The sequence below is a fragment of the Heptranchias perlo genome, chromosome 8 (genome assembly GCF_035084215.1).
Source record: "Heptranchias perlo isolate sHepPer1 chromosome 8, sHepPer1.hap1, whole genome shotgun sequence".
Lineage (NCBI taxonomy): Eukaryota > Metazoa > Chordata > Chondrichthyes > Hexanchiformes > Hexanchidae > Heptranchias > Heptranchias perlo.
Window position 1 is genome coordinate 532,053 of NC_090332.1, and position 19,659 is coordinate 551,711.

General features: G+C 45.0%; 1 protein-coding gene across 1 annotated transcript in view; it reads right to left on the bottom strand.

Annotated features, from left to right (window-relative positions):
* Positions 1-19,659, bottom strand: part of adcy3a (adenylate cyclase 3a) — a 135,179-nt gene that overhangs the window by 114,959 nt on the left and 561 nt on the right. Inside the window, exons 1-2 of the mRNA XM_067988468.1 lie at positions 19,550-19,659; positions 1,392-1,541 (exon numbers count right to left, since the gene is read on the bottom strand). The exon at positions 19,550-19,659 is cut by the window's right edge and continues 561 nt beyond it. Of these exons, the coding sequence (XP_067844569.1) occupies positions 1,392-1,541; positions 19,550-19,659 (260 nt within the window). The remainder of the gene's footprint in view (positions 1-1,391; positions 1,542-19,549) is intronic.

The window sequence follows — 19,659 nt, forward strand, 5'->3', positions numbered from 1 at the left end:
GGGACAGTGTAGAGGGAGCTTTATTCCGCATCTGACCCTTGCTGTACCTGCCCTGGGAGTGTTTGATGGGACAGTGTAGAGGGAGCTTTACTCTGTATCTAACCGTGCTGTACCTGCCCTGGAGTGTTTGATGGGACAGTGTAGAGGGAGCTTTACTCTGTATATAACCCTGTACCTGCCCTGGAGTGTTTGATGGGACAGTGTAGAGGGAGCTTTACTCTGTATCTAACCGTGCTGTACCTGCCCTGGAGTGTTTGATGGGACAGTGTAGAGGGAGCTTTACTCTGTATCTAACCCTGTACCTGCCCTGGAGTGTTTGATGGGACAGTGTAGAGGGAGCTTTACTCTGTATCTAACCCTGTACCTGCCCTGGAGTGTTTGATGGGACAGTGTAGAGGGAGCTTTACTCTGTATCTAACCCTGTACCTGCCCTGGAGTGTTTGATGGGACAGTGTAGAGAGAGCTTTACTCTGTATATAACCCTTGCATCCAGAAAGGTGCTGGATTATTACTGAAAGGGGAATGAAAAAGGGTCTGTGAAAAATGGGATTAGTTTAGGAAGAGAGCGAGAAAATGGGATGGATTTAGAGAGAGGGTTGGAAAATGAGGTTAGTTTCGAGAGAGTGCGGGATAATGGGGTTAGTGTAGGGAGAGAGCAGGACAATGGGGTTAGTTTAGGAAGTGAGCAGGAAAATAGGATTAGTTTGGGGAGAGAGTGGGAAAATTGGGTTAGTTTAGGGAGAGAGCAGGACAATGGGGCTAGTTTAGAGAGAGCAGGAAAATTGGGTTCATTTCGAGAGAGAGAGCAGGAAAATGGGGTTAGTTTAGACAGAGCAGGAAAATAGGATTAGTTTAGGGAGAGAGTAGGAAAATGGGATTAGCTTAGGTTGAGCAGAAAAAAGGGATTAGTTTAGAGAGGTGGCATGAAAATGGGATTAGTATGGGAAAGGAGCAGGAAAATGGGATTAGTTTGGGAAAGGAGCAGGAAAATGGGATTAGTTTGGGAAAGGAGCAGGAAAATGGGATTAGTTTGGGAAAGGAGCAGGAAAATGGGATTAGTTTGGGGAAAGCAGGAAAGTGGAATTAGTTTGGGAAAGGAGCAGAAAAATGGGATTAGTTTAGCGAGGGGGCTGGAAAATGGGATTAGTTTAGCGAGGGGGCAGGAAAATTGGGTTAGTTTGGGGAGAGCAAGATGACAGGATTGCGTAATACTAGCCCCCTGGAAGGGTCTAAATTCAGTGTGATCAAGAAGGGCCTTTTCTTCTGGTAAAATTTCTACATTTGCAGCTGTATAGTGGTACGCGTTAGACAGTGTGGGATATTATCACATCCTCCTGGAATATTTCAGTCTAGTGAATATTTAAATGTAAGTGGTCCCAGGCTCCCCTCACCTGTTGCTGGCTCTGTTCCTCCAAGTTGAGTTTAACCTCCAGAGATTGACGGGCCTCTAGGAATGCTTTGCGATGCTTGCGGTCGGCCATGTAATAAGACATGATTCCCACGGTAATGGCACACAGATAGATACTGATGTTGGCCAATAGCTGAAAGAGAAGAAAATTAAACACTGAGTGAGTGACAGGCTCACCGAAGTGTGTGAAGACACGGGAAGTGTTACCATTTGACAACTATTGGACAATCAATGGGCAATCATTGGACAATCATTGGACAATCAATGCATAATCCTTCGGCAATCGATGGACAATCAATGGACAATCATTGGGCAACCAGTGGACAATCAATGGACAATCATTAGACAATCAATGGAGCGACAATGGACATTTAATGGACAATCGCTGGACAATCCATGGACAATCAATGGACATTCAAGGAAAATCGCTGGACAATCAATGGACATTCAAGGAAAATCGCTGGACAATTAATGGACAATCAACGGACAATCATTGGACAATCATTGATAATCAAAGGACAATCAATGGACAATCAGTGAACAATCAATGCACAATCAATGGACCATCTTTGGACAATCATTAGACAATCAAAGGACAATCAAGGAAAATCATTGGACAATCAATGCACAGTCAATGGTCTATCTTGGGACAATCATTGGACAGTCATTGGACAATCACTGAAAATCAAAGGACAATCATTGGACAATCAATGTAAAATCAGTGGACAATCATTGGACAATCAATGGTCAATCATTGGATAATCAATGAAAATCAATGGACAATGAATGGATAACCATTGGACAATCAAAGGACAATGATTGGACAATCACTGGACAATCAATGGACATTCAATGGACAATCATTCGACAATCAATGGATAATCATTGGACAATCACTGGACAATCATTGGACAATCACTGGACAATCATTGGACAATCACTGGACAATCATTGGAAAATCAGTGGACAAGCAATGGACATTACTTGGACAATAATTTGACAACAAATGACCAATCAATGGACATTCCTTGGTCAATCATTGGACAATCAATGCACAATCAATGGACAATCTTTGGACAATCATTGGACAATCAAAGGACAATCATTGGACAATCAACGGAGCAACAATGGACATTTAATGGACAATCACTGGACAATCTATGGACTATCTTTGGACAATCACTGGACAGTCATTGGACAATCATTGACAATCAAAAGACAATCAATGGACAATCATTGGACAATCAATGGTCAATCATTGGACAATCAATGAAAATCATTGGACAATGAACGGATAACCATTGGACAGTCATCAGACAATCATTGCACAATCAATGGCTATTTATTGGACATTCTTTGGACAATCAATGGACAAACATTTGAACAATCATTGGACAATCAATGGACATTCATTGGACAATCATTCAACAATCAATGGACAATCATTGGACAATCAATGACAATCATTAGACAATCAACGGAGGGTGGCAAATGTAATTGGAGGGTGGCAAATGTAACCCCACTATTTAAAAAAGGAGGGAGAGAAAAAACAGGGAATTACAGACCAGTTAGCCTAACATCAGTAGTGGGGAAAATGCGAGAGTCTATTATAAAAGATGTGACAACAGAACACTTGGAGAGCATTAACGGAATTGGACAAAGTCAGCATGGGTTTATGAAAGGGAAATCATGCTGAACAAATCTACTGGAGTTTTTTGAGGATGTAACTAGTAGAATAGATAGGGGAGAACCAGTGGATGTGGTGTATTTGGATTTTCAGAAGGCTTTTGATAAGGTCCCACACAAGAGGTTAGTGTGCAAAATTAAAGCACATGGGATTGGGGGGAATATACTGGCATGGATTGAGAATTGGTTGACAGACAGGAAACAGAGAGTAGGAATAAACAGGTCTTTTTCTGGGTGGCAGGCAGTGACTAGTGGGGTACCGCAGGGATCAGTGCTTGGGCCCCAGCTATTCACAATATATATCAATGATTTGGATGAAGGAACCAAATGTAACATTTCCAAGTTTACAGACGACACAAAGCTGGGGTGGAATGTGAGCTGTGAGGAGGATGCAAAGAGGCTCCAATGTGATTTAGACAAGTTGGGTGAGTGGGCAAGAACATGGCAGATGCGTGGACAAATGTGAGGTTATCCACTTTGGTTGTAAAAACAGAAAGGCAGATTATTATCTGAATGGTGATAGATTGGGAAAAGGGGAGGTGCAACGAGACCTGGGTGTCCTTGTACACCAGTCGCTGTTAGCGAGCATTCAGGTGCAGCAAGCAGTTAGGAAGGTGAATGGTATGTTTGCCTTCATTGCAAGAGAATTTGAGTACAGGAGCAGGGATGTCTTATTCCAGTTATACAGGGCCTTGGTGAGACCACATCTGGAGTACTGTGTGCAGTTTTGGTCTCCTTATCTGAGCAAGGATGTCCTTGCCATGGAGGGAGTGCAACAAAGGTTTACCAGACTGATTCCTGGGATGGCAGGACTGACGTATGAGGAGAGATTAGGTAGACTAGGCCTATATTCACAAGAGTTTAGAAGAATGAGAGGTGATCTCATTGAAACATATAAAATTCTAACAGGACTAGACAGACTAGATGCAGGGAGGATGTTCCCGATGGCTGGGGAGTCCAGAACCAGGGGTCACAGTCTCAGGATACGGGGTATGCCATTTTGAACCGAGATGAGGAGAAATTTCTTCACTCAGAGGGTGGTGAACCTGTGGAATTCTCTACCACAGAAGGCAGTGGAGGCCAAGTCATTAGATGTATTCAAGAAGGAGATAGATATATTTCTTAATGCTAAAGGGATCAAGGGATATGGGGAAAAAGCGGGAACAGGGTACTGAGTTAGACGATCAGCCATGATCATTTTGAATGGCGGAGCAGGCCCGAAGGGCCGAATGGCCTACTCTTGCTCCTATTTTCTATGTTTCTATGTTATCATTGGATAATCAAAGGACAATGATTGGACAATCAATGGACAATCATTGGACAATTGTTGAACAATCAATGGACAATCACTGGACAATCATTGGACAATTGTTGAACAATCAATGGACAATCACTGGACAATCATTGACAAGCAAAGGACAATCAATGGACAATCATTGGACAATCATGAGACAATGAATGAACAGTCAATGGACCATCAATGGTCTACGAACGGAGAATCAAAGTTCAATCATTGCACAATCATCGGATAATACTTAGAAAACCAATAAACAATCATTGGACAATCAATGGACAATCATTTTTTAAAATATTTGTTCATGGGATGTGGGCATCGCTGGTAAGTCCAGCATTTATTGCCCATACCTAATTGCCCTTGAGAAGGTGGTAGTACGCTGCCTTCTTGAACCGCTGCAGTCCGTATGGTGAAGGATCTCCCACAGCGCTTTTAGGTAGGGAGTTCCAGGGTTTTGACCCAGCGACAATGAAGGAACGGAGATATATTTCCAAGTCGGGATAGTGTGTGACTTGGAGGGGAACGTGCAGGTGGTGTTGTTCCCATGTGTCTGCTGCCCTTGTCCTTCTAGGTGGTAGAGGTCATGGGTTTGGGAGGTGCTGTCGAAGAAGCCTTGGCGAGTTGCTGCAGTGCATCCTGTGAATGGTACACACTGCAGCCACTGTGTGCCGGTGGTGAAGGGAGTGAATGTTCAGGGTGGTGGATAGGGTGCCAAACAAGTGGGCTGCTTTGTCCTGGATGGTGTTGAGCTTCTTGAAAGTTGTTGGAGCTGCACTCATCCAGGCAAGTGGAGAGTATTCCATCACACTCCTGACTTGTGCCTTGTAGATGGTGGAAAGGCTTTGGGGAGTCAGGTGAGTCACTCGCCGCAGAATACATAGCCTCTGACCTGCTCTTGTAGCCACAGTATATATGTGGTTGGTCCAGTTAAGTTTCTGGTCAATGGTGACCCCCAGGATGTTGATGGTGGGGGATTCGGTGATGGTAATGCCGTTGAATGTCAAGGGGAGATGGTTAGACTCTCTCTTGTTGGAGATGGTCACTGCCTGGCACTTGTCTGGCGTGAATGTTACTTGCCACTTTTCAGCCCAAGCCTGGATGTTGTCCAGGTCTTGCTGCATCCGGGCACGGAATGCTTCATTATCTGAGGCGTTGCGAATGGAACTGAACACTGTGCAATCATCAGTGAACATCCCCATATCTGATCTTACGATGAAGGGAAGGTCATTGATGAAGCAGCTGAAGATGGTTGGGCCTAGGACACTGCCCTGTGGAACTCCAGCAGCAATGTCCTGGGGCTGAGATGATTGGCCTCCAACAACCATTACCATCTTCCTTTGTGCTAGGTATGACTCCAGCCACTGGAGAGTTTTCGCCCTGATTCCCATTAACTTCAATTTTACCAGGGCTCTGTGGTGCCACACTCGGTCAAATGCTGCCTTGATGTCAAGGGCAATCAATCTTACCTCACCTCTGGAATTCAGCTCTTTTATCCATGTTTGGACCAAGGCTGTAATGAGGTCTGGAGCCGAGTGGTCCTGGCGGAACCCAAACTGAGCATCGGTGAGCAGGTTATTGATGAGTAAGTGCCACTTGATAGCACTGTTGACGACACCTTCCATCACTTTCCTGATGATTGAGAGTAGACTGATGGGATGGTAATTGGCCAGATTGGATTTGTCCTGCTTTTTGTGGACAGGACATATCTGGGCAATTTTCCACGTTGTCAGGTAGATGCCAGTGTTATAGCTGTACTGGAACAGCTTGGCTAGAGGCGCAGCTAGTTCTGGAGCACAAGTCGTCAGCACTACAGCCATGATGTTGTCGGGGCCCATAGCCTTTGCTGTATCCAGTGCACTCAGCCGTTTCTTGATATCACGTGGAGTGAATCGAATTGGCTGAAGACTGGCTTCTGTGGTGGTGGGGATATCGGGAGGAGGCCGAGATGGATCATCCACTCGGCACTTATGGCTGAAGATGGTTGCAAACACTTCAGCCTTGTCTTTTGTACTCACGTGCTGGACTCCGCCATCATTGAGGATGGGGATGTTTACAGAGCCTCCTCCTCCCGTTAGTTGTTTAATTGTCCACCACCATTCACGATTGGATGTGGCAGGACTGCAGAGCTTTGATCTGATCCGTTGGTTGTGGAATTGCTTAGCTCTGTCTATAGCATGTTGCTTCCACTGTTTAGTCCTATAGTCCTGTGTTGTAGCTTCACCAGGTTGGCACCTGACTTTTAAGTACGCCTGGTGCTTTTCCTGGCATGCTCTTCTACACTCCTCATTGAACCAGGGTTGATCCTCTGGCTTGTTGGTAATGGTGGAGTGAGGAATATGCCAGGACATGAGGTTACAGATTGTGCTGGAATACAATTCTGCTGCTGCTGATGGCCCACAGCGCCTCATGGATGCTCAGTTTTGAGCTGCTGGACCTGTTCTGAATCTGTTCTGAATTGGACAATCAATGGAAAATCAATGGACATTCATTGGACAATCAATGAATAATCATTGGCCAATCACTGGACAATCATTGGACAATCAATGGAATAGTCTTTGGACAATCATTGCAGAATCAATGGACAATCAATGGACAATCCTTGGACAACCATTTGACAATCATGGGACAATCAATGGACAATCACTGGACAACAAATGGACAATCATTGGACAATCAATGGACAATCATTGGAGAATCATTGGACAATCAATGGACAATCAAAGGACAATCAAAGGACAATCAATGAACAATCAACGAACAATCAATGGACCATCATTGGACAATCAATGGACCATCATTGGACAATCAATCATTGGACAATCAACGACAATCATTGGACAATCAACGGACAATGATTCGACAATCAAGGGACAATGATTGGAAAATGATTGGACAATCAATGGACAATCATTGGACAATCAATGGACATTCATTGGACAATCGGGTACGGTAGCAAAGTGGTTATGTTGCTGGACTAATAATCCAGAGTCATGAGTTCAAATCCCGCAACGGCAGGTGGGGAATTTAAATTCAAATTAATGAAATAAAATCTGGAATATATAAAACTGGTATCAGTATGGTGCCCATGAAACTACCTAATTGTCGTAAAAACCCATCTGGTTCATTAATGTCCATAAGGGAAGGAAACCTGCCATCCTTAACCGGTCTGGCCTATATGTGACACCAGACCCACAGCAATGTGGTTGATTCTTAATCGCCCTCTTAAATAGCCTGAATTGTACAAACTTGCTACAAAAAGTCATAATAAGAATAAAACCGGACCACCCGGCATCGGACCACTAGGCACCGGACACAACAAACGCAAGCCAAGCCCAGTCGACCATGCAAAGTCCTCCTCACTATCATCTGGGGACTTGTGCCAAAATTGAGAGAGCTGTCCCACAGACTAGTCAAGCAACAGCCTGACATAGCCATACTCACAGAATCATACCTTTCAGCCAACGTCCCAGACTCTTCCATCACCATCCCTGGGTATGTCCTGTCCCATCGGCAGGACAGACCCACCAGAGGTGGCGGTACAGTGATATACAGTCAGGAGGGAGTGGCCCTGGGAGTCCTCAACATTGACTCTGGACCCCATGAAATCTCATGGCATCAGGTCAAACATGGGCAAGGAAACCTCCTGCTGATTACCACCTACCGCCCTCCCTCAGCTGATCAATCAGTCCTCCTCCATGTTGAGCACCACTTGGAGGAAGCACTGAGGGTAGCAAGGACATAGAATGTACTCTGGGTGGGGGACTTCAATGTCCATCGCCAAGAGTGGCTCGGTAGCACCACTACTGACCGAGCTGGCTGAGTCCTGAAGGACATAACTACCAGGCTGGGCCTGCAGCAGGTGGTGAGCGAACCAACACGAGGGAAAAACTTACTTGACTTCGTCCTCACCAATCTACCTGTCGCAGATGCATCTGTCCACGAGATTATTGGTAGGAGTGACCACCGCACAGTCCTTGTGGAGATGAGGTCCTGTCTTCACACTGAGGACAACATCCAATGTGTTATGTGGCACTACCACCGTGCTAAATGGGATAGATTCAGAACAGATCTAGCAGCTCAAAAATGGGCAGCCATGAGGCGCAGTGGGCCATCAGCAGCAGCAGAATTGTATTCCAGCACAATCTGTAACCTCATGGCCCGGCATATTCCTCACTCTACCATTACCAACAAGCCAGGGGATCAACCCTGGTTCAATGAGGAATGTAGAAGAGCATGCCAGGAGCAGCACCAGGCGTACCTAAAAATGAGGTGCCAACCTGGTGAAGCTACAACTCAGGACTACATGCATGCTAAACAGCGGAAGCAACATTATATAGACAGAGCTAAGTGATTCCACAACCAACGGATCAGATCAAAGCTCTGCAGTCCTGCCACATCCAGTCGTGAATGGTGATGGACAATTCAACAATGAATGGCAGGAGGAGGCTCTGTAGACATCCCCATCCTCAATGATGGCAGAGTCCAGCAAGTGAGAACAAAAGACAAGGCTGAAGCGTTTGCAACCATCTTCAGCCAGAAGTGCCGAGTGGATGATCCATCTCGGCCTCCTCCCGATATCCCCACCATCACAGAAGCCAGTCTTCAGCCAATTCGATTCACTCCACGTGATATCAAGAAACGGCTGAGTGCACTGGATACAGCAAAAGCTATGGGCCCCGACAACATCCCGGCTGTAGTGCTGAAGACTTGTGCTCCAGAACTAGCTGCGCCTCTAGTCAAACTGTTCCAGTACAGCTACAACACTGGCATCTACCCGACAATGTGGAAAATTGCCCAGGTATGTCCTGTCCACAAAAAGCAGGACAAATCCAATCCAGCCAATTACCGCCCCAACAGTCTACTCTCAATCATCAGCAAAGTGATGGAAGATGTCGTCGACAGTGCTATCAAGCAGCACTTACTCACCAATAACCTGCGCACCAATGCTCAGTTTGAGTTCTGCCAGGACCACTCGGCTCCAGACCTCATTACAGCCTTGGTCCAAACATGGACAAAAGAGCTGAATTCCAGAGGTGAGGTGAGAGTGACTGCCCTTGACATCAAGGCAGCATTTGACCGAGTGTGGCACCAAGGAGCCCTAGTAAAATTGAAGTCAATGGGAATCAGGGGGAAAACTCTCCAGTGGCTGGAGTCATACCTAGCGCAAAGTAAGATGGTTGTTGGAGGCCAATCATCTCAGCCCCAGGACGTTGCTGCAGGAGCTCCTCAGGGCAGTGTCATAGGGCCAACCATCTTCAGCTGCTTCATCAATGACCCTCCCTCCATCATAAGGTCAGAAATGGGGATGTTTGCTGATGATTGCACAGTGTTCAGTTCCATTCGCAACCCCTCAGATAATGAAGCAGTCCGTGCCCGCATGCAGCAAGACCTGGACAACATCCAGGCTTGGTCTGAAAAGTGGCAAGTAACATTCGCTCCAGACAAGTGCCAGGCAATGACCATCTCCAACAAGAGAAACTAACCACCTCCCCATGCCATTTAACGGCATTACCATCGCTGATGCCCACATCCCATGAATGAATAAAAAAAATCAACGGAAAATCATTGGACAATCAATAGACAATCAATGGACAATCATTGAACAATCAATGGACAACGAATGGACAATCAATGGATAATCATTGGACAATCACTGGACAATCTTTGGACAATCAATGAATATTCATTGGATAATCACTGGACAATCATTGGCGAATCAATGGACAATCAATGGAAAATCAATGGACAATCATTGGACAATCAATGAACAAACATTGAACAATCAATGGACAATCATTGGAAATTTATTGGACAATCAATGGACAATCATTGGACAAACAATTGACAATCATTGGACAATCAATGGACAATCATTCAACAATAATGGACAATCATTGGACAGTCAATGGACAATCGTTGGACAATCAATGGACATTCATTGGAAAATCAAGGTTCGATCACTGCATAATCATTGGACAATCCTTGGACAATCATTGGAGAATCAATGAACAATTAATGGACAATCAATGAACAATCATTGGAGAATCAATGGACAATCCTTACACAAACAATTGATAATCATTAGACAATCCTTGGACAATTAATGGACAATCATTGAACGATCAATGAAGAATCATTCAACAATCAATCAATGGACAATCAACAGACAATCACTGGCCAATCAATGGACAATATTTGAACAATAATTTGGACAATCAATGGACAATCAATGACCAATTATTGGACAATCAATAGACAATTGATGGACAATTAATGAAAAATCTCTCAACAATCAATCAATGGACAATCATTGGCCAATCAATTGACCATCAATGAAAATTCAATAGACAATCACTGGACAATCATTGGACATTCGATGGACAACCATTGGACAATCCTTGGACAATCATTGGCAATCATTGGCAAATCAATGGACAGTCATTGTGCAATCATTGGCAATCATTTGAAAATCAATGGACAATCATTGGACAATCAATGCGCAATCATTGGCAATAAATTGACAATCATTAGACAAACAATGGACAATCATTGGTCACTCAATGGACATTCATTTCATAAGCATTGGCAATCATTGAAAAATCAATGGAGAATCATTGAACAATCAATTAAGAATCATTCGACAATCGATCAATGGACAATCAATGGGCAATAATTAGACAATCAATGGACAATCATTGGAAAATCAATGGACAATCGATGAAAATCATTGGACAATCAATGGACAATTAATGACAATCATAGGGCAATCATTGGGCAATCAATGACAATCATTCGACAATCAATAGACAATCAATGACAATCTTTTGACAATCAATGGACAATCAATGACAATCTTTTGACAATCAATGGACAATCATTGGGCATTCAATGGACAATCATTGGACAACCATTGGATAATCATTGGACAATCATTGGACAATCAATGGACAATCATTGGATAATCATTGGACAATCAATGGACAATCACTGGACAATCAATGGACAATGATTGAACAATCAATGGTCAATCATGGACAATCATTGGACAATCAATGGACAATCTTTGCGCAATCAGCGGACAATCAATGGACAATCACTGGGCAATCAATGGACAATTAATGGTAAATCAACTGACATCAATGGACAATCATTGGGCAATCAATGGACAATCAATGGACAATTAATGTTGAATCAATTGATAATCCATAGGCAATCAACTGACAATCATTGGGCATCTATTGGACATTCATTGGACAATCAATGGGCCATCATTGGACAACTATTGGACAATCAATGGGCTACTATTGGACAACCATAGGACAATCATTGGGCAACTATTAGACAACTACTGGAATCATTTTTACAACTATGGAGCTCTCTAATACTCCAGTGTTGAATCAAAGTATCATAGGAAATTTACAGCACAGAAGGAAGCCACTCAGCCCATCGTGTCTGTGCGGCTGAAATTGAGCCACTCAGCCTAATCCCACTTTCCAGCACTTGGTCCATAGCCCTGTAGGTTACGGCACTTCAGGTGCACATCCAGGTACTTTTTAAATGAGTTGAGGGTTTCCGCCTCTACCACCCTTTCAGGCAGTGAGTTCCAGACCCCCACCACCCTCTGGGTGAAAAATTTTTCCTAAGCTCCCCTCTAATCCTTCTATCAATCACTTCAAATCTATGCCCCCTGGCTATTGACCTCTCTGCTAAGTGGAATAGGTCCTTCCTATCCACTCTATCTATGCCCCTCATAATTTTATACACCTCAATTAAATCTCCCCTCAGCCTCCTCTGTTCCAAAGAGAACAACCCCAGCCTATCCAATCTTTCCTCGTAGCTAAAATTCTCCAGTCCTGGCAACATTCTCGTAAATCTCCTCTGTACCCTCTCTAGTGCAATCACATCTTTCCTGAAATGTGGTGACCAGAACTGTACACAGTAGAAGGAATGTGAGCTACCATGGCTTGGAACTCTTTGTGGGACTTTGGTTCATATGCAACTCAGACTGATGGAATAAAATTGTCTTCTCTTGTCCATATGACATGGGTTTGGGCAGACCCAAGCTGCTTTCTATTAAACACAGGCCTCAACTTCCCCTAATTCAGCATTAATTGGCAATCTGACTCATTTTGGTCATCGAATGGTGTGGGAACATAAGAATATAAGAAATAGGAGCAGGAGTAGGCCGTACAGCCCCTCAGGCTTGCTCTGCCATTCAATAAGATCATGGCTGATCTTTGACCTCAACTCCACTTTCCCGCCCAATCCTCATATCCCTTGATTCCCTTAAGAGTCCAAAAATCTATCGCTCTCAATCTTGAATATACTCAACGACTGAGTATCCACAGCTCTCTGGAGTAGAGAATTCCAAAGATTCACAACCCTCTGAGTGAAGAAATTCCTCCTCATCTCAGTGCTAAATCACCCACTCTTATCCTGAGATTATGATCCCTAGTTCTAGACTCTCCAGCCAGGGGAAACAGCCTCTCAGCATCTACCCTGTCAAGCCCTCTAAGAAGTTTCAATGAGATCTCCTCTCATTCTTCTAAACTTCAGAGAATATAGACCTATTCTACTCAATCTCTCCTCATAGGACAAACCTCTCGTCCCAGGAATCAATCTAGTGAACTTTGTTGCACCGCCTCTAAAGCAAGTATGTCCTTCCTTAGGTAAGGAGACCAAAACTGTACGCAGTACTCCAGGTGTGGTCTCACCAAAGCCCTGTACAATTGTAGAAAGACTTCCTTACTCTTGTACTCCAACCCCCTTGCAAAAAAGGCCAACATAACATTTGCCTTCCTAATTGCTTGCTGTACCTGCATGTTAACTTTCTGTGTTTCTTGTACGAGGACACCCAAATCTGAAACTGTGCTATATATACACAAACAATGACCCCAGTATTAATAGGGTAGCAACCAGTAGTGTCTAAAGGTATCTTTGGGGAATTCCCTTTCCCTGTGCTAATGTTATTCTGCAGATAACCAGTTTACCTGACTGCACTGTTACTGTTGGGCTGATTTAAGAACCCTTTATATTAAACTTGCTGATTTCCCCGTTCATTGGCAGTCTGGGCTCTCGAGTAGCTGTTCAGGTGGAGACATGATTTATCTGATCTGTCCCTTTAGGGCAACTGCTCAGAACGCCCTGAGGAAAAGTGTAAGAATCCAGAATGAAAATCCAGAGTGATAAACCACAGTGAGATTCCAAAGTGAGGAATCCAGAGTATGAATTCAGGAATAAAACACAGTGAGAGCCCAGAGTGAAAACCCACAGTAAAAATCCTGATGAGAATCCAGAGTGAAAACCCACAGTAAAAATCCAGATGAGAATCCAGAGTGAGCGAATCCAGAGTGAGAAGCCAATGTGAGAATCAAGAGTAAAAACCTATAGTGAGAATCCAGAGTGAAAGCACACAGTAAGGATCCAGAGTTAGAATTCACAGTGGGAATCCATGGTGAGAACCCACAGCGAGAATCCAGATTAAAAACCTGCAATGAGAATCTAGAGTGATAAACCACAGTGAGAATCCAGAGTAAAAACCTACAGTGGGAATCCAGAGTGATGAACCAGTGAAAATGCACAGTTAGAACCTAGTGAGAATCCAGAGTAAAAACCTACAGCGGGAATCCAGAGTGATAAACCTACAGTGAGAATCCACAGTGAGAATCTGGAGTGAGAGAACCCACAGTGAGAATCTGGAGTGAGAGAACCCACAGTGAGAATCCAGACTGAGGGAACCCACAATGAGAATCCATGGTGAGAACCCACAGTGAGAATCCAGAGTAAAAACCTGCAATGAGAATCTAGAGTGATAAACCCACAGTGAGAATCCAGAGCGATAAACCACAGTGAGAATCCAGAGTGAGAGAACCCACAGTGAGAATCCGTGGTGAGAACCCACCTTGAGAATCCAGCATAAAAACCTACAGCAGGAATCCAGAGTGATAAACCTACAGTGATAATCCAGAGTGAGAATCCAGAGCGAGAGAACCCACAGTGAGAATCCAGAGTGAGAGAACCCACAATGAGAATCCAGTGACAAACCAGTGAAAATGCACAGTCAGAACCCAGTGAGAATCCAGAGTAAAAACCCACAGCAGGAATCCAGAGTGATAAACCTTAAGTGAGAATCCAGAGTGATAAACCTACAGTGAGAATCCAGAGTGATAAACCAGTGAGAATCCAGAGAGAATCCAGATTTAAGATCCACAGTGAGAATCCAGTGTGAAAATCCAGTGAGAATCCAGTGTGAAAATCCAGTGAGAATCCAGAGTGAAAACCTTCAGTGAGAATCCAGTGATAAACCACAGAAAATTCAAAGTGATAAACCACAATGAGAATCCAGAGAGAGAATCCAGAGTAAGAATCCACAGTGAGAATCCAGAGTAAAAACCTAGTGAGAATCCAGAGTGATAAACCTACAAAAGATCCAGAGTGATAAACCACAGTGAGAATCCAGAGAGAGAATCCACAGTGAGAATCCAGAGTAAAAAGTTACAGTGAGAATCCAGAGTGATAAACCTACAGTGAGAATCCAGAGTGATAAACCTACAGTGAGAATCCAGAGTGATAAAGCAGTTAGAACCCAGTAAGAATCCACAGTGAGAATCCAGAGTAAAAACATATAGTGAGAATCCAGAGTAAAAACCTACAGTGAAAATTCAAAGTGAGAATCCAGGGTGAGAATCCAGGGTGAGAATCCACAGTGAGAACCCACACCATGGGGATCCAGAGTAAAAACTTACAATGAGAATTCACAGTGAGAACCCAGAATAAGAATCCAGAGTGAGAATTCAGTGAAAATCCACAGTGAGAATCCACAGTAAAAACCTACAGTGAGAATCCAGAGTGATAAACCAGTGAGAACCCACACCCTCCCAGGTATCTGTTATTCCATATATAAACCCCCTCGAACCCCTCAATTAGATTCCAGCCTGTAACTCACTCCCGGGTATCTGTTATTCCATATATAAACCCCCTCGAACCCCTCAATTAGATTCCAGCCTGTAACTCACTCCCAGGTATCTGTTATTCTATATATAAACACCTCCGAACCCTTCGATTAGATTCCAGTCTGTAACTCACTCCCGGGTATCTGTTATTCTATATATAAACCCCCTGAACCACTCGATTAGATTCCAGCCTGTAACTCACTCCCGGGTATCTGTTATTCTATATATAAACACCCCCGAACCCCTCAATTAGATTCCAGCCTGTAACTCACTCCCGGGTATCTGTTATTCTATATATAAACCCCCCGAACCCCTCGATTAGATTCCAGCCTGTAACTCACTCCCGGGTATCTGTTATTCTATATATAAACACCCCCGAACCCCTCAATTACATTCCAGTCTGTAACTCACTCCCGGGTATCTTATTCTATATATAAACACCCCCGAACCCCTCGATTAGATTCCAGGCTGTAACTCACTCCCGGGTATCTGTAATTCTATGTATAAGCCCCCTGAACCCCTTGATTAGATTCCAGGCTGTAACTCACTCCTGGGTATCTGTAATTCTATGTATAAACCCCCCGAACACTTTGATTAAATTCCAGTCTGTAACTCACTCCCGGGTATCTGTAATTCTATATAAACCCCACCGAATTCCTCGATTAGTTTCCAGCCTGTAACTCACTCCCGGGTATCTGTTATTCTATATATAAACCCCACCGAACCCCTCGATTAGATTCCAGCCTGTAACTCACTCCCGGGTATCTGTTATTCTATATATAAACCCCACCGAACCCCTCGATTAGATTCCAGCCTGTAACTCACTCCCGGGTATCTGTTATTCTATATGTAAACCCCACCGAACCCCTCGATTAGATTCCAGCCTGTAACTCACTCCCTGGTATCTGGTCTTCCAGAAATGTATACATATATATAGCATCACAGTGCTATAAATAGACTGTGGTGCAAAAAATAGACTGTAGTGCTATTAATAGATTGGGGCTACCTTGGGTATAATCCAAAAAAACCTCCTATCTCCCCAATATCACGAGGCTAAATCCCCTGTCCAGTGTGGAATTAACCCCCACACAGAGCAGGAAAGACCCAGGCTCCGTCCCGGCCTGTGCTGAGTGTACGGATTTCAATCGGGACAGTGGGTAGAGTGTGAGTGTGAGTATATGTGTGTGTATGTATGTCTGTGTGTCAGTATGTGAGTGTGTATGTGTGTATGTGAGCGTGTGTATGTGTGTGTGACTGTGTATATGTGTGGGTATGTATATATGTGCGTGTCTGCTGACACGCACATATATACATACCCACACATATACATGTGTGTATATGGATGTGTGAGAGTGTGTGTATGTGAGTGAATGCGTGACAGTATGTGAGTGTGTATGTGTGAATGCATGAGTGTGTGTGAGTGTGAGAGTGTATGTGTGAGAGTGTGTGAATGAGTGTGTGTATGTATGTGTGTGAGTGTGAGAGTGAGTGAATGTGAATGTGTGTCTGACAGAGTGTGAGAGTACGTGAGTGTGAGAGTGTGATTGTGTGAGAGTGTGTGAATGAGTGAGTGTGTGTGTGAGTGTGAGAGTACATGAGTGTGAGAGTGTGTGAATGAGTGAGTGTGAGAGTGTGTGAATGAGTGAGTGTGTGAAAGTGTGAGTGTGTGAGAGTGTGTGAATGAGTGAGTGTGAGAGTGTGAGTGTGTGAGAGTGTGTGAATGAGTGAGTGTGAGAGTGTGAGTGTGTGAGAGTGTGTGAATGAGTGAGTGTGTGTATGTGAGTGTGATGGTGTGAGAGTGTGTGAATGAGTGAGTGTGAGAGTGTGAGTGTGTGAGAGTGTGTGAATGAGTGAGTGTGAGAGTGTGATTGTGTGAGAGTGTGTGAATGAGTGAGTGTGTGTATGAGTGTGATTGTGTGAGAGTGTGTGAATGAGTGAGTGTGAGAGTGTGAGTGTGTGAGAGTGTGTGAATGAGTGAGTGTGTGAAAGTGTGAGTGTGTGAGAGTGTGTGAATGAGTGAGTGTGAGAGTGTGAGTGTGTGAATGAGTGAGTGTGAGTGTGTGAGAGTGTGTGAATGAGTGAGTGTGTGAAAGTGTGAGTGTGTGAGAGTGTGTGAATGAGTGAGTGTGAGAGTGTGAGTGTGTGAGTGTGTGAATGAGTGAGTGTGAGAGTGTGTGTGTGTGAATGAGTGAGTGTGAGAGTGTGAGTGTGTGAGAGTGTGCGTGTACATTGGGAGAGAACTGAAGTGGGTTTGTCTGTGATGCCACAAATGTTGAATATCCTATCATCCCTCTCTGGAGACTGTGCCCCTAGGGTGAGGAGTCTGTGGAGTCTGTACCCCACGAGTTAGGGGAAGATGATAAACTGGGACAAACAGCTGACTACAGCCCTTCGCCCTCCCCTGCTGGCAATTTATTTCACAATCACCTTGTGACCAGCTAATGCCTATTTCTGTTTGTTTCCTGTTTCCAGTCCTGGACCCTGCAGGCCCTGTTTAACATCAGCCCGTTCCATCACACACCAGTGGATGATCCTCAATTCCTTCAGGAGACTTTACAATGACTGGTGAAATTCATTTCATGCCTTCCCAAACTGCTCGCTGTGTTTAATTGCAGTCTCCCATCTCATCAAAGCCTGCGCTGGTCACTCTGCTGAAGGCCATCACTTTCCTGTCTGTACCTAAGTTATAGTCCAGCAATTTTATTTTAAATTCACAAGCTTTCGGAGATTTTCTCCTTCCTCAGGCAAACATTTGCCTGAGGAAGGAGAAAATCTCCGAAAGCTTGTGAATTTAAAATAAAATTGCTGGACTATAACTTGGTGTTGTAAAATTGTTTACAATTGTCAACCCCAGTCCATCACCGGCATCTCCACATCCTGTCTGTACCTCACACAGCACCAGAGTTAAGTGGGGTCATCATCAGGGACCCCTTTTAAAGAAAGAGTCTCCCCATTAGGGACACAGAGACACGTTTTCCAGCAGGAGCCAGTGGACAGTTATCAGAAACAGGAACCCTGGCTGATTTTCCTCTCTCTCTAACCCTCAGGCAATTGTAGCCCTGGTACTCCTGCTCCAGCTCACTCAGCACAGGCCCAGGAGGGAGCCTGGGCCTTTCCTGCTCTGATTGGCTGAATGCTACTCTGGGCCTGAGAGGGGACCCAGTGCACAGATTTTCAAACAATTTGTCTTCTTTGTGTTTGTTTTTCCTTTGCATAGCTTTATATTGCACTAGTCTTAGAGCAGCCCCAGAGTGAACCTGCCCCAGTAAACACGTTGGGCCCACTATAAACTTCTTTAACACAAGAACATGACCTCCTTACATCAATTAGTAGGAAAATTAAGGCTCTGGTGAGGTTTCGAGTCTCTGTCCCCGTAAAACGAAGTCACTCCCCATGTCAGACAATATATTCAGAAACAGAAATCAACCGCCCAGCCCAACCAGTCCTGTCCTTTCACAGATCCCCCAACCCACCAACCCACCCTCTCTCCAACCCCACCAACCCACCCTCTCCCCAACCCCACCAACCCACCCTCTCCCCAACCCCACCAACCCACCCTCTCCCCAACCCCACCTCCACACCCTCTCCCCAACCCCACCAACCCACCCTCTCCCCAACCCCACCAACCCACCTCCTCACCCTCTCCCAAACCCCACCAACCCACCTCCCCACCTTCTTCCCAACCCCACCTCCCCACCCTCTCCCCCCAACCCCACCTCCACACCCTCTCCCCAACCCCACCTCCACACCCTCTCCCCAACCCCACCAACCCACCCTCTCCCCAACCCCACCTCCACACCCTCTCCCCAACCCCACCTCCACACCCTATCCCCAACCCCACCAACCCACCTCCCCACCCTCTCTCCAACCCCACCAGCCCACTTCCCCACCCTCTCTCCAACCCCACCAATCCACCTTCTCACCTACCCCACCTCCCCACCCTCTCCCCAATCCACCTTCACCCCATATCCCCCAATCCCACCCACCCACCTTCTCCCCATATCCCCCAATCCCACCTACCCACCTTCTCCCCATATCCCTCAGTCCCTTTTCTCTCCACATTGAGTTGTGTTTGGCCCCCTTGAACGCAGTCGCTTCAATCCCCTCCCCAGGTTACATGTTCCACAAACCCCATTCCCCTTCGGCTCAAAGTCTGCCCTCGTTGTACACTGCGCCCCTGGGATGGCACCGTAACACCAGGTTCCATACCTGCTGCACCAGAGTGGTGCCATTGATCTGGTCCTGCTGTTGCTGGGCGATGGTGACCCCCAGGACCAGGGTGTGAATCCCGCAGGAGATGGTGGTGATGAGGACAATGG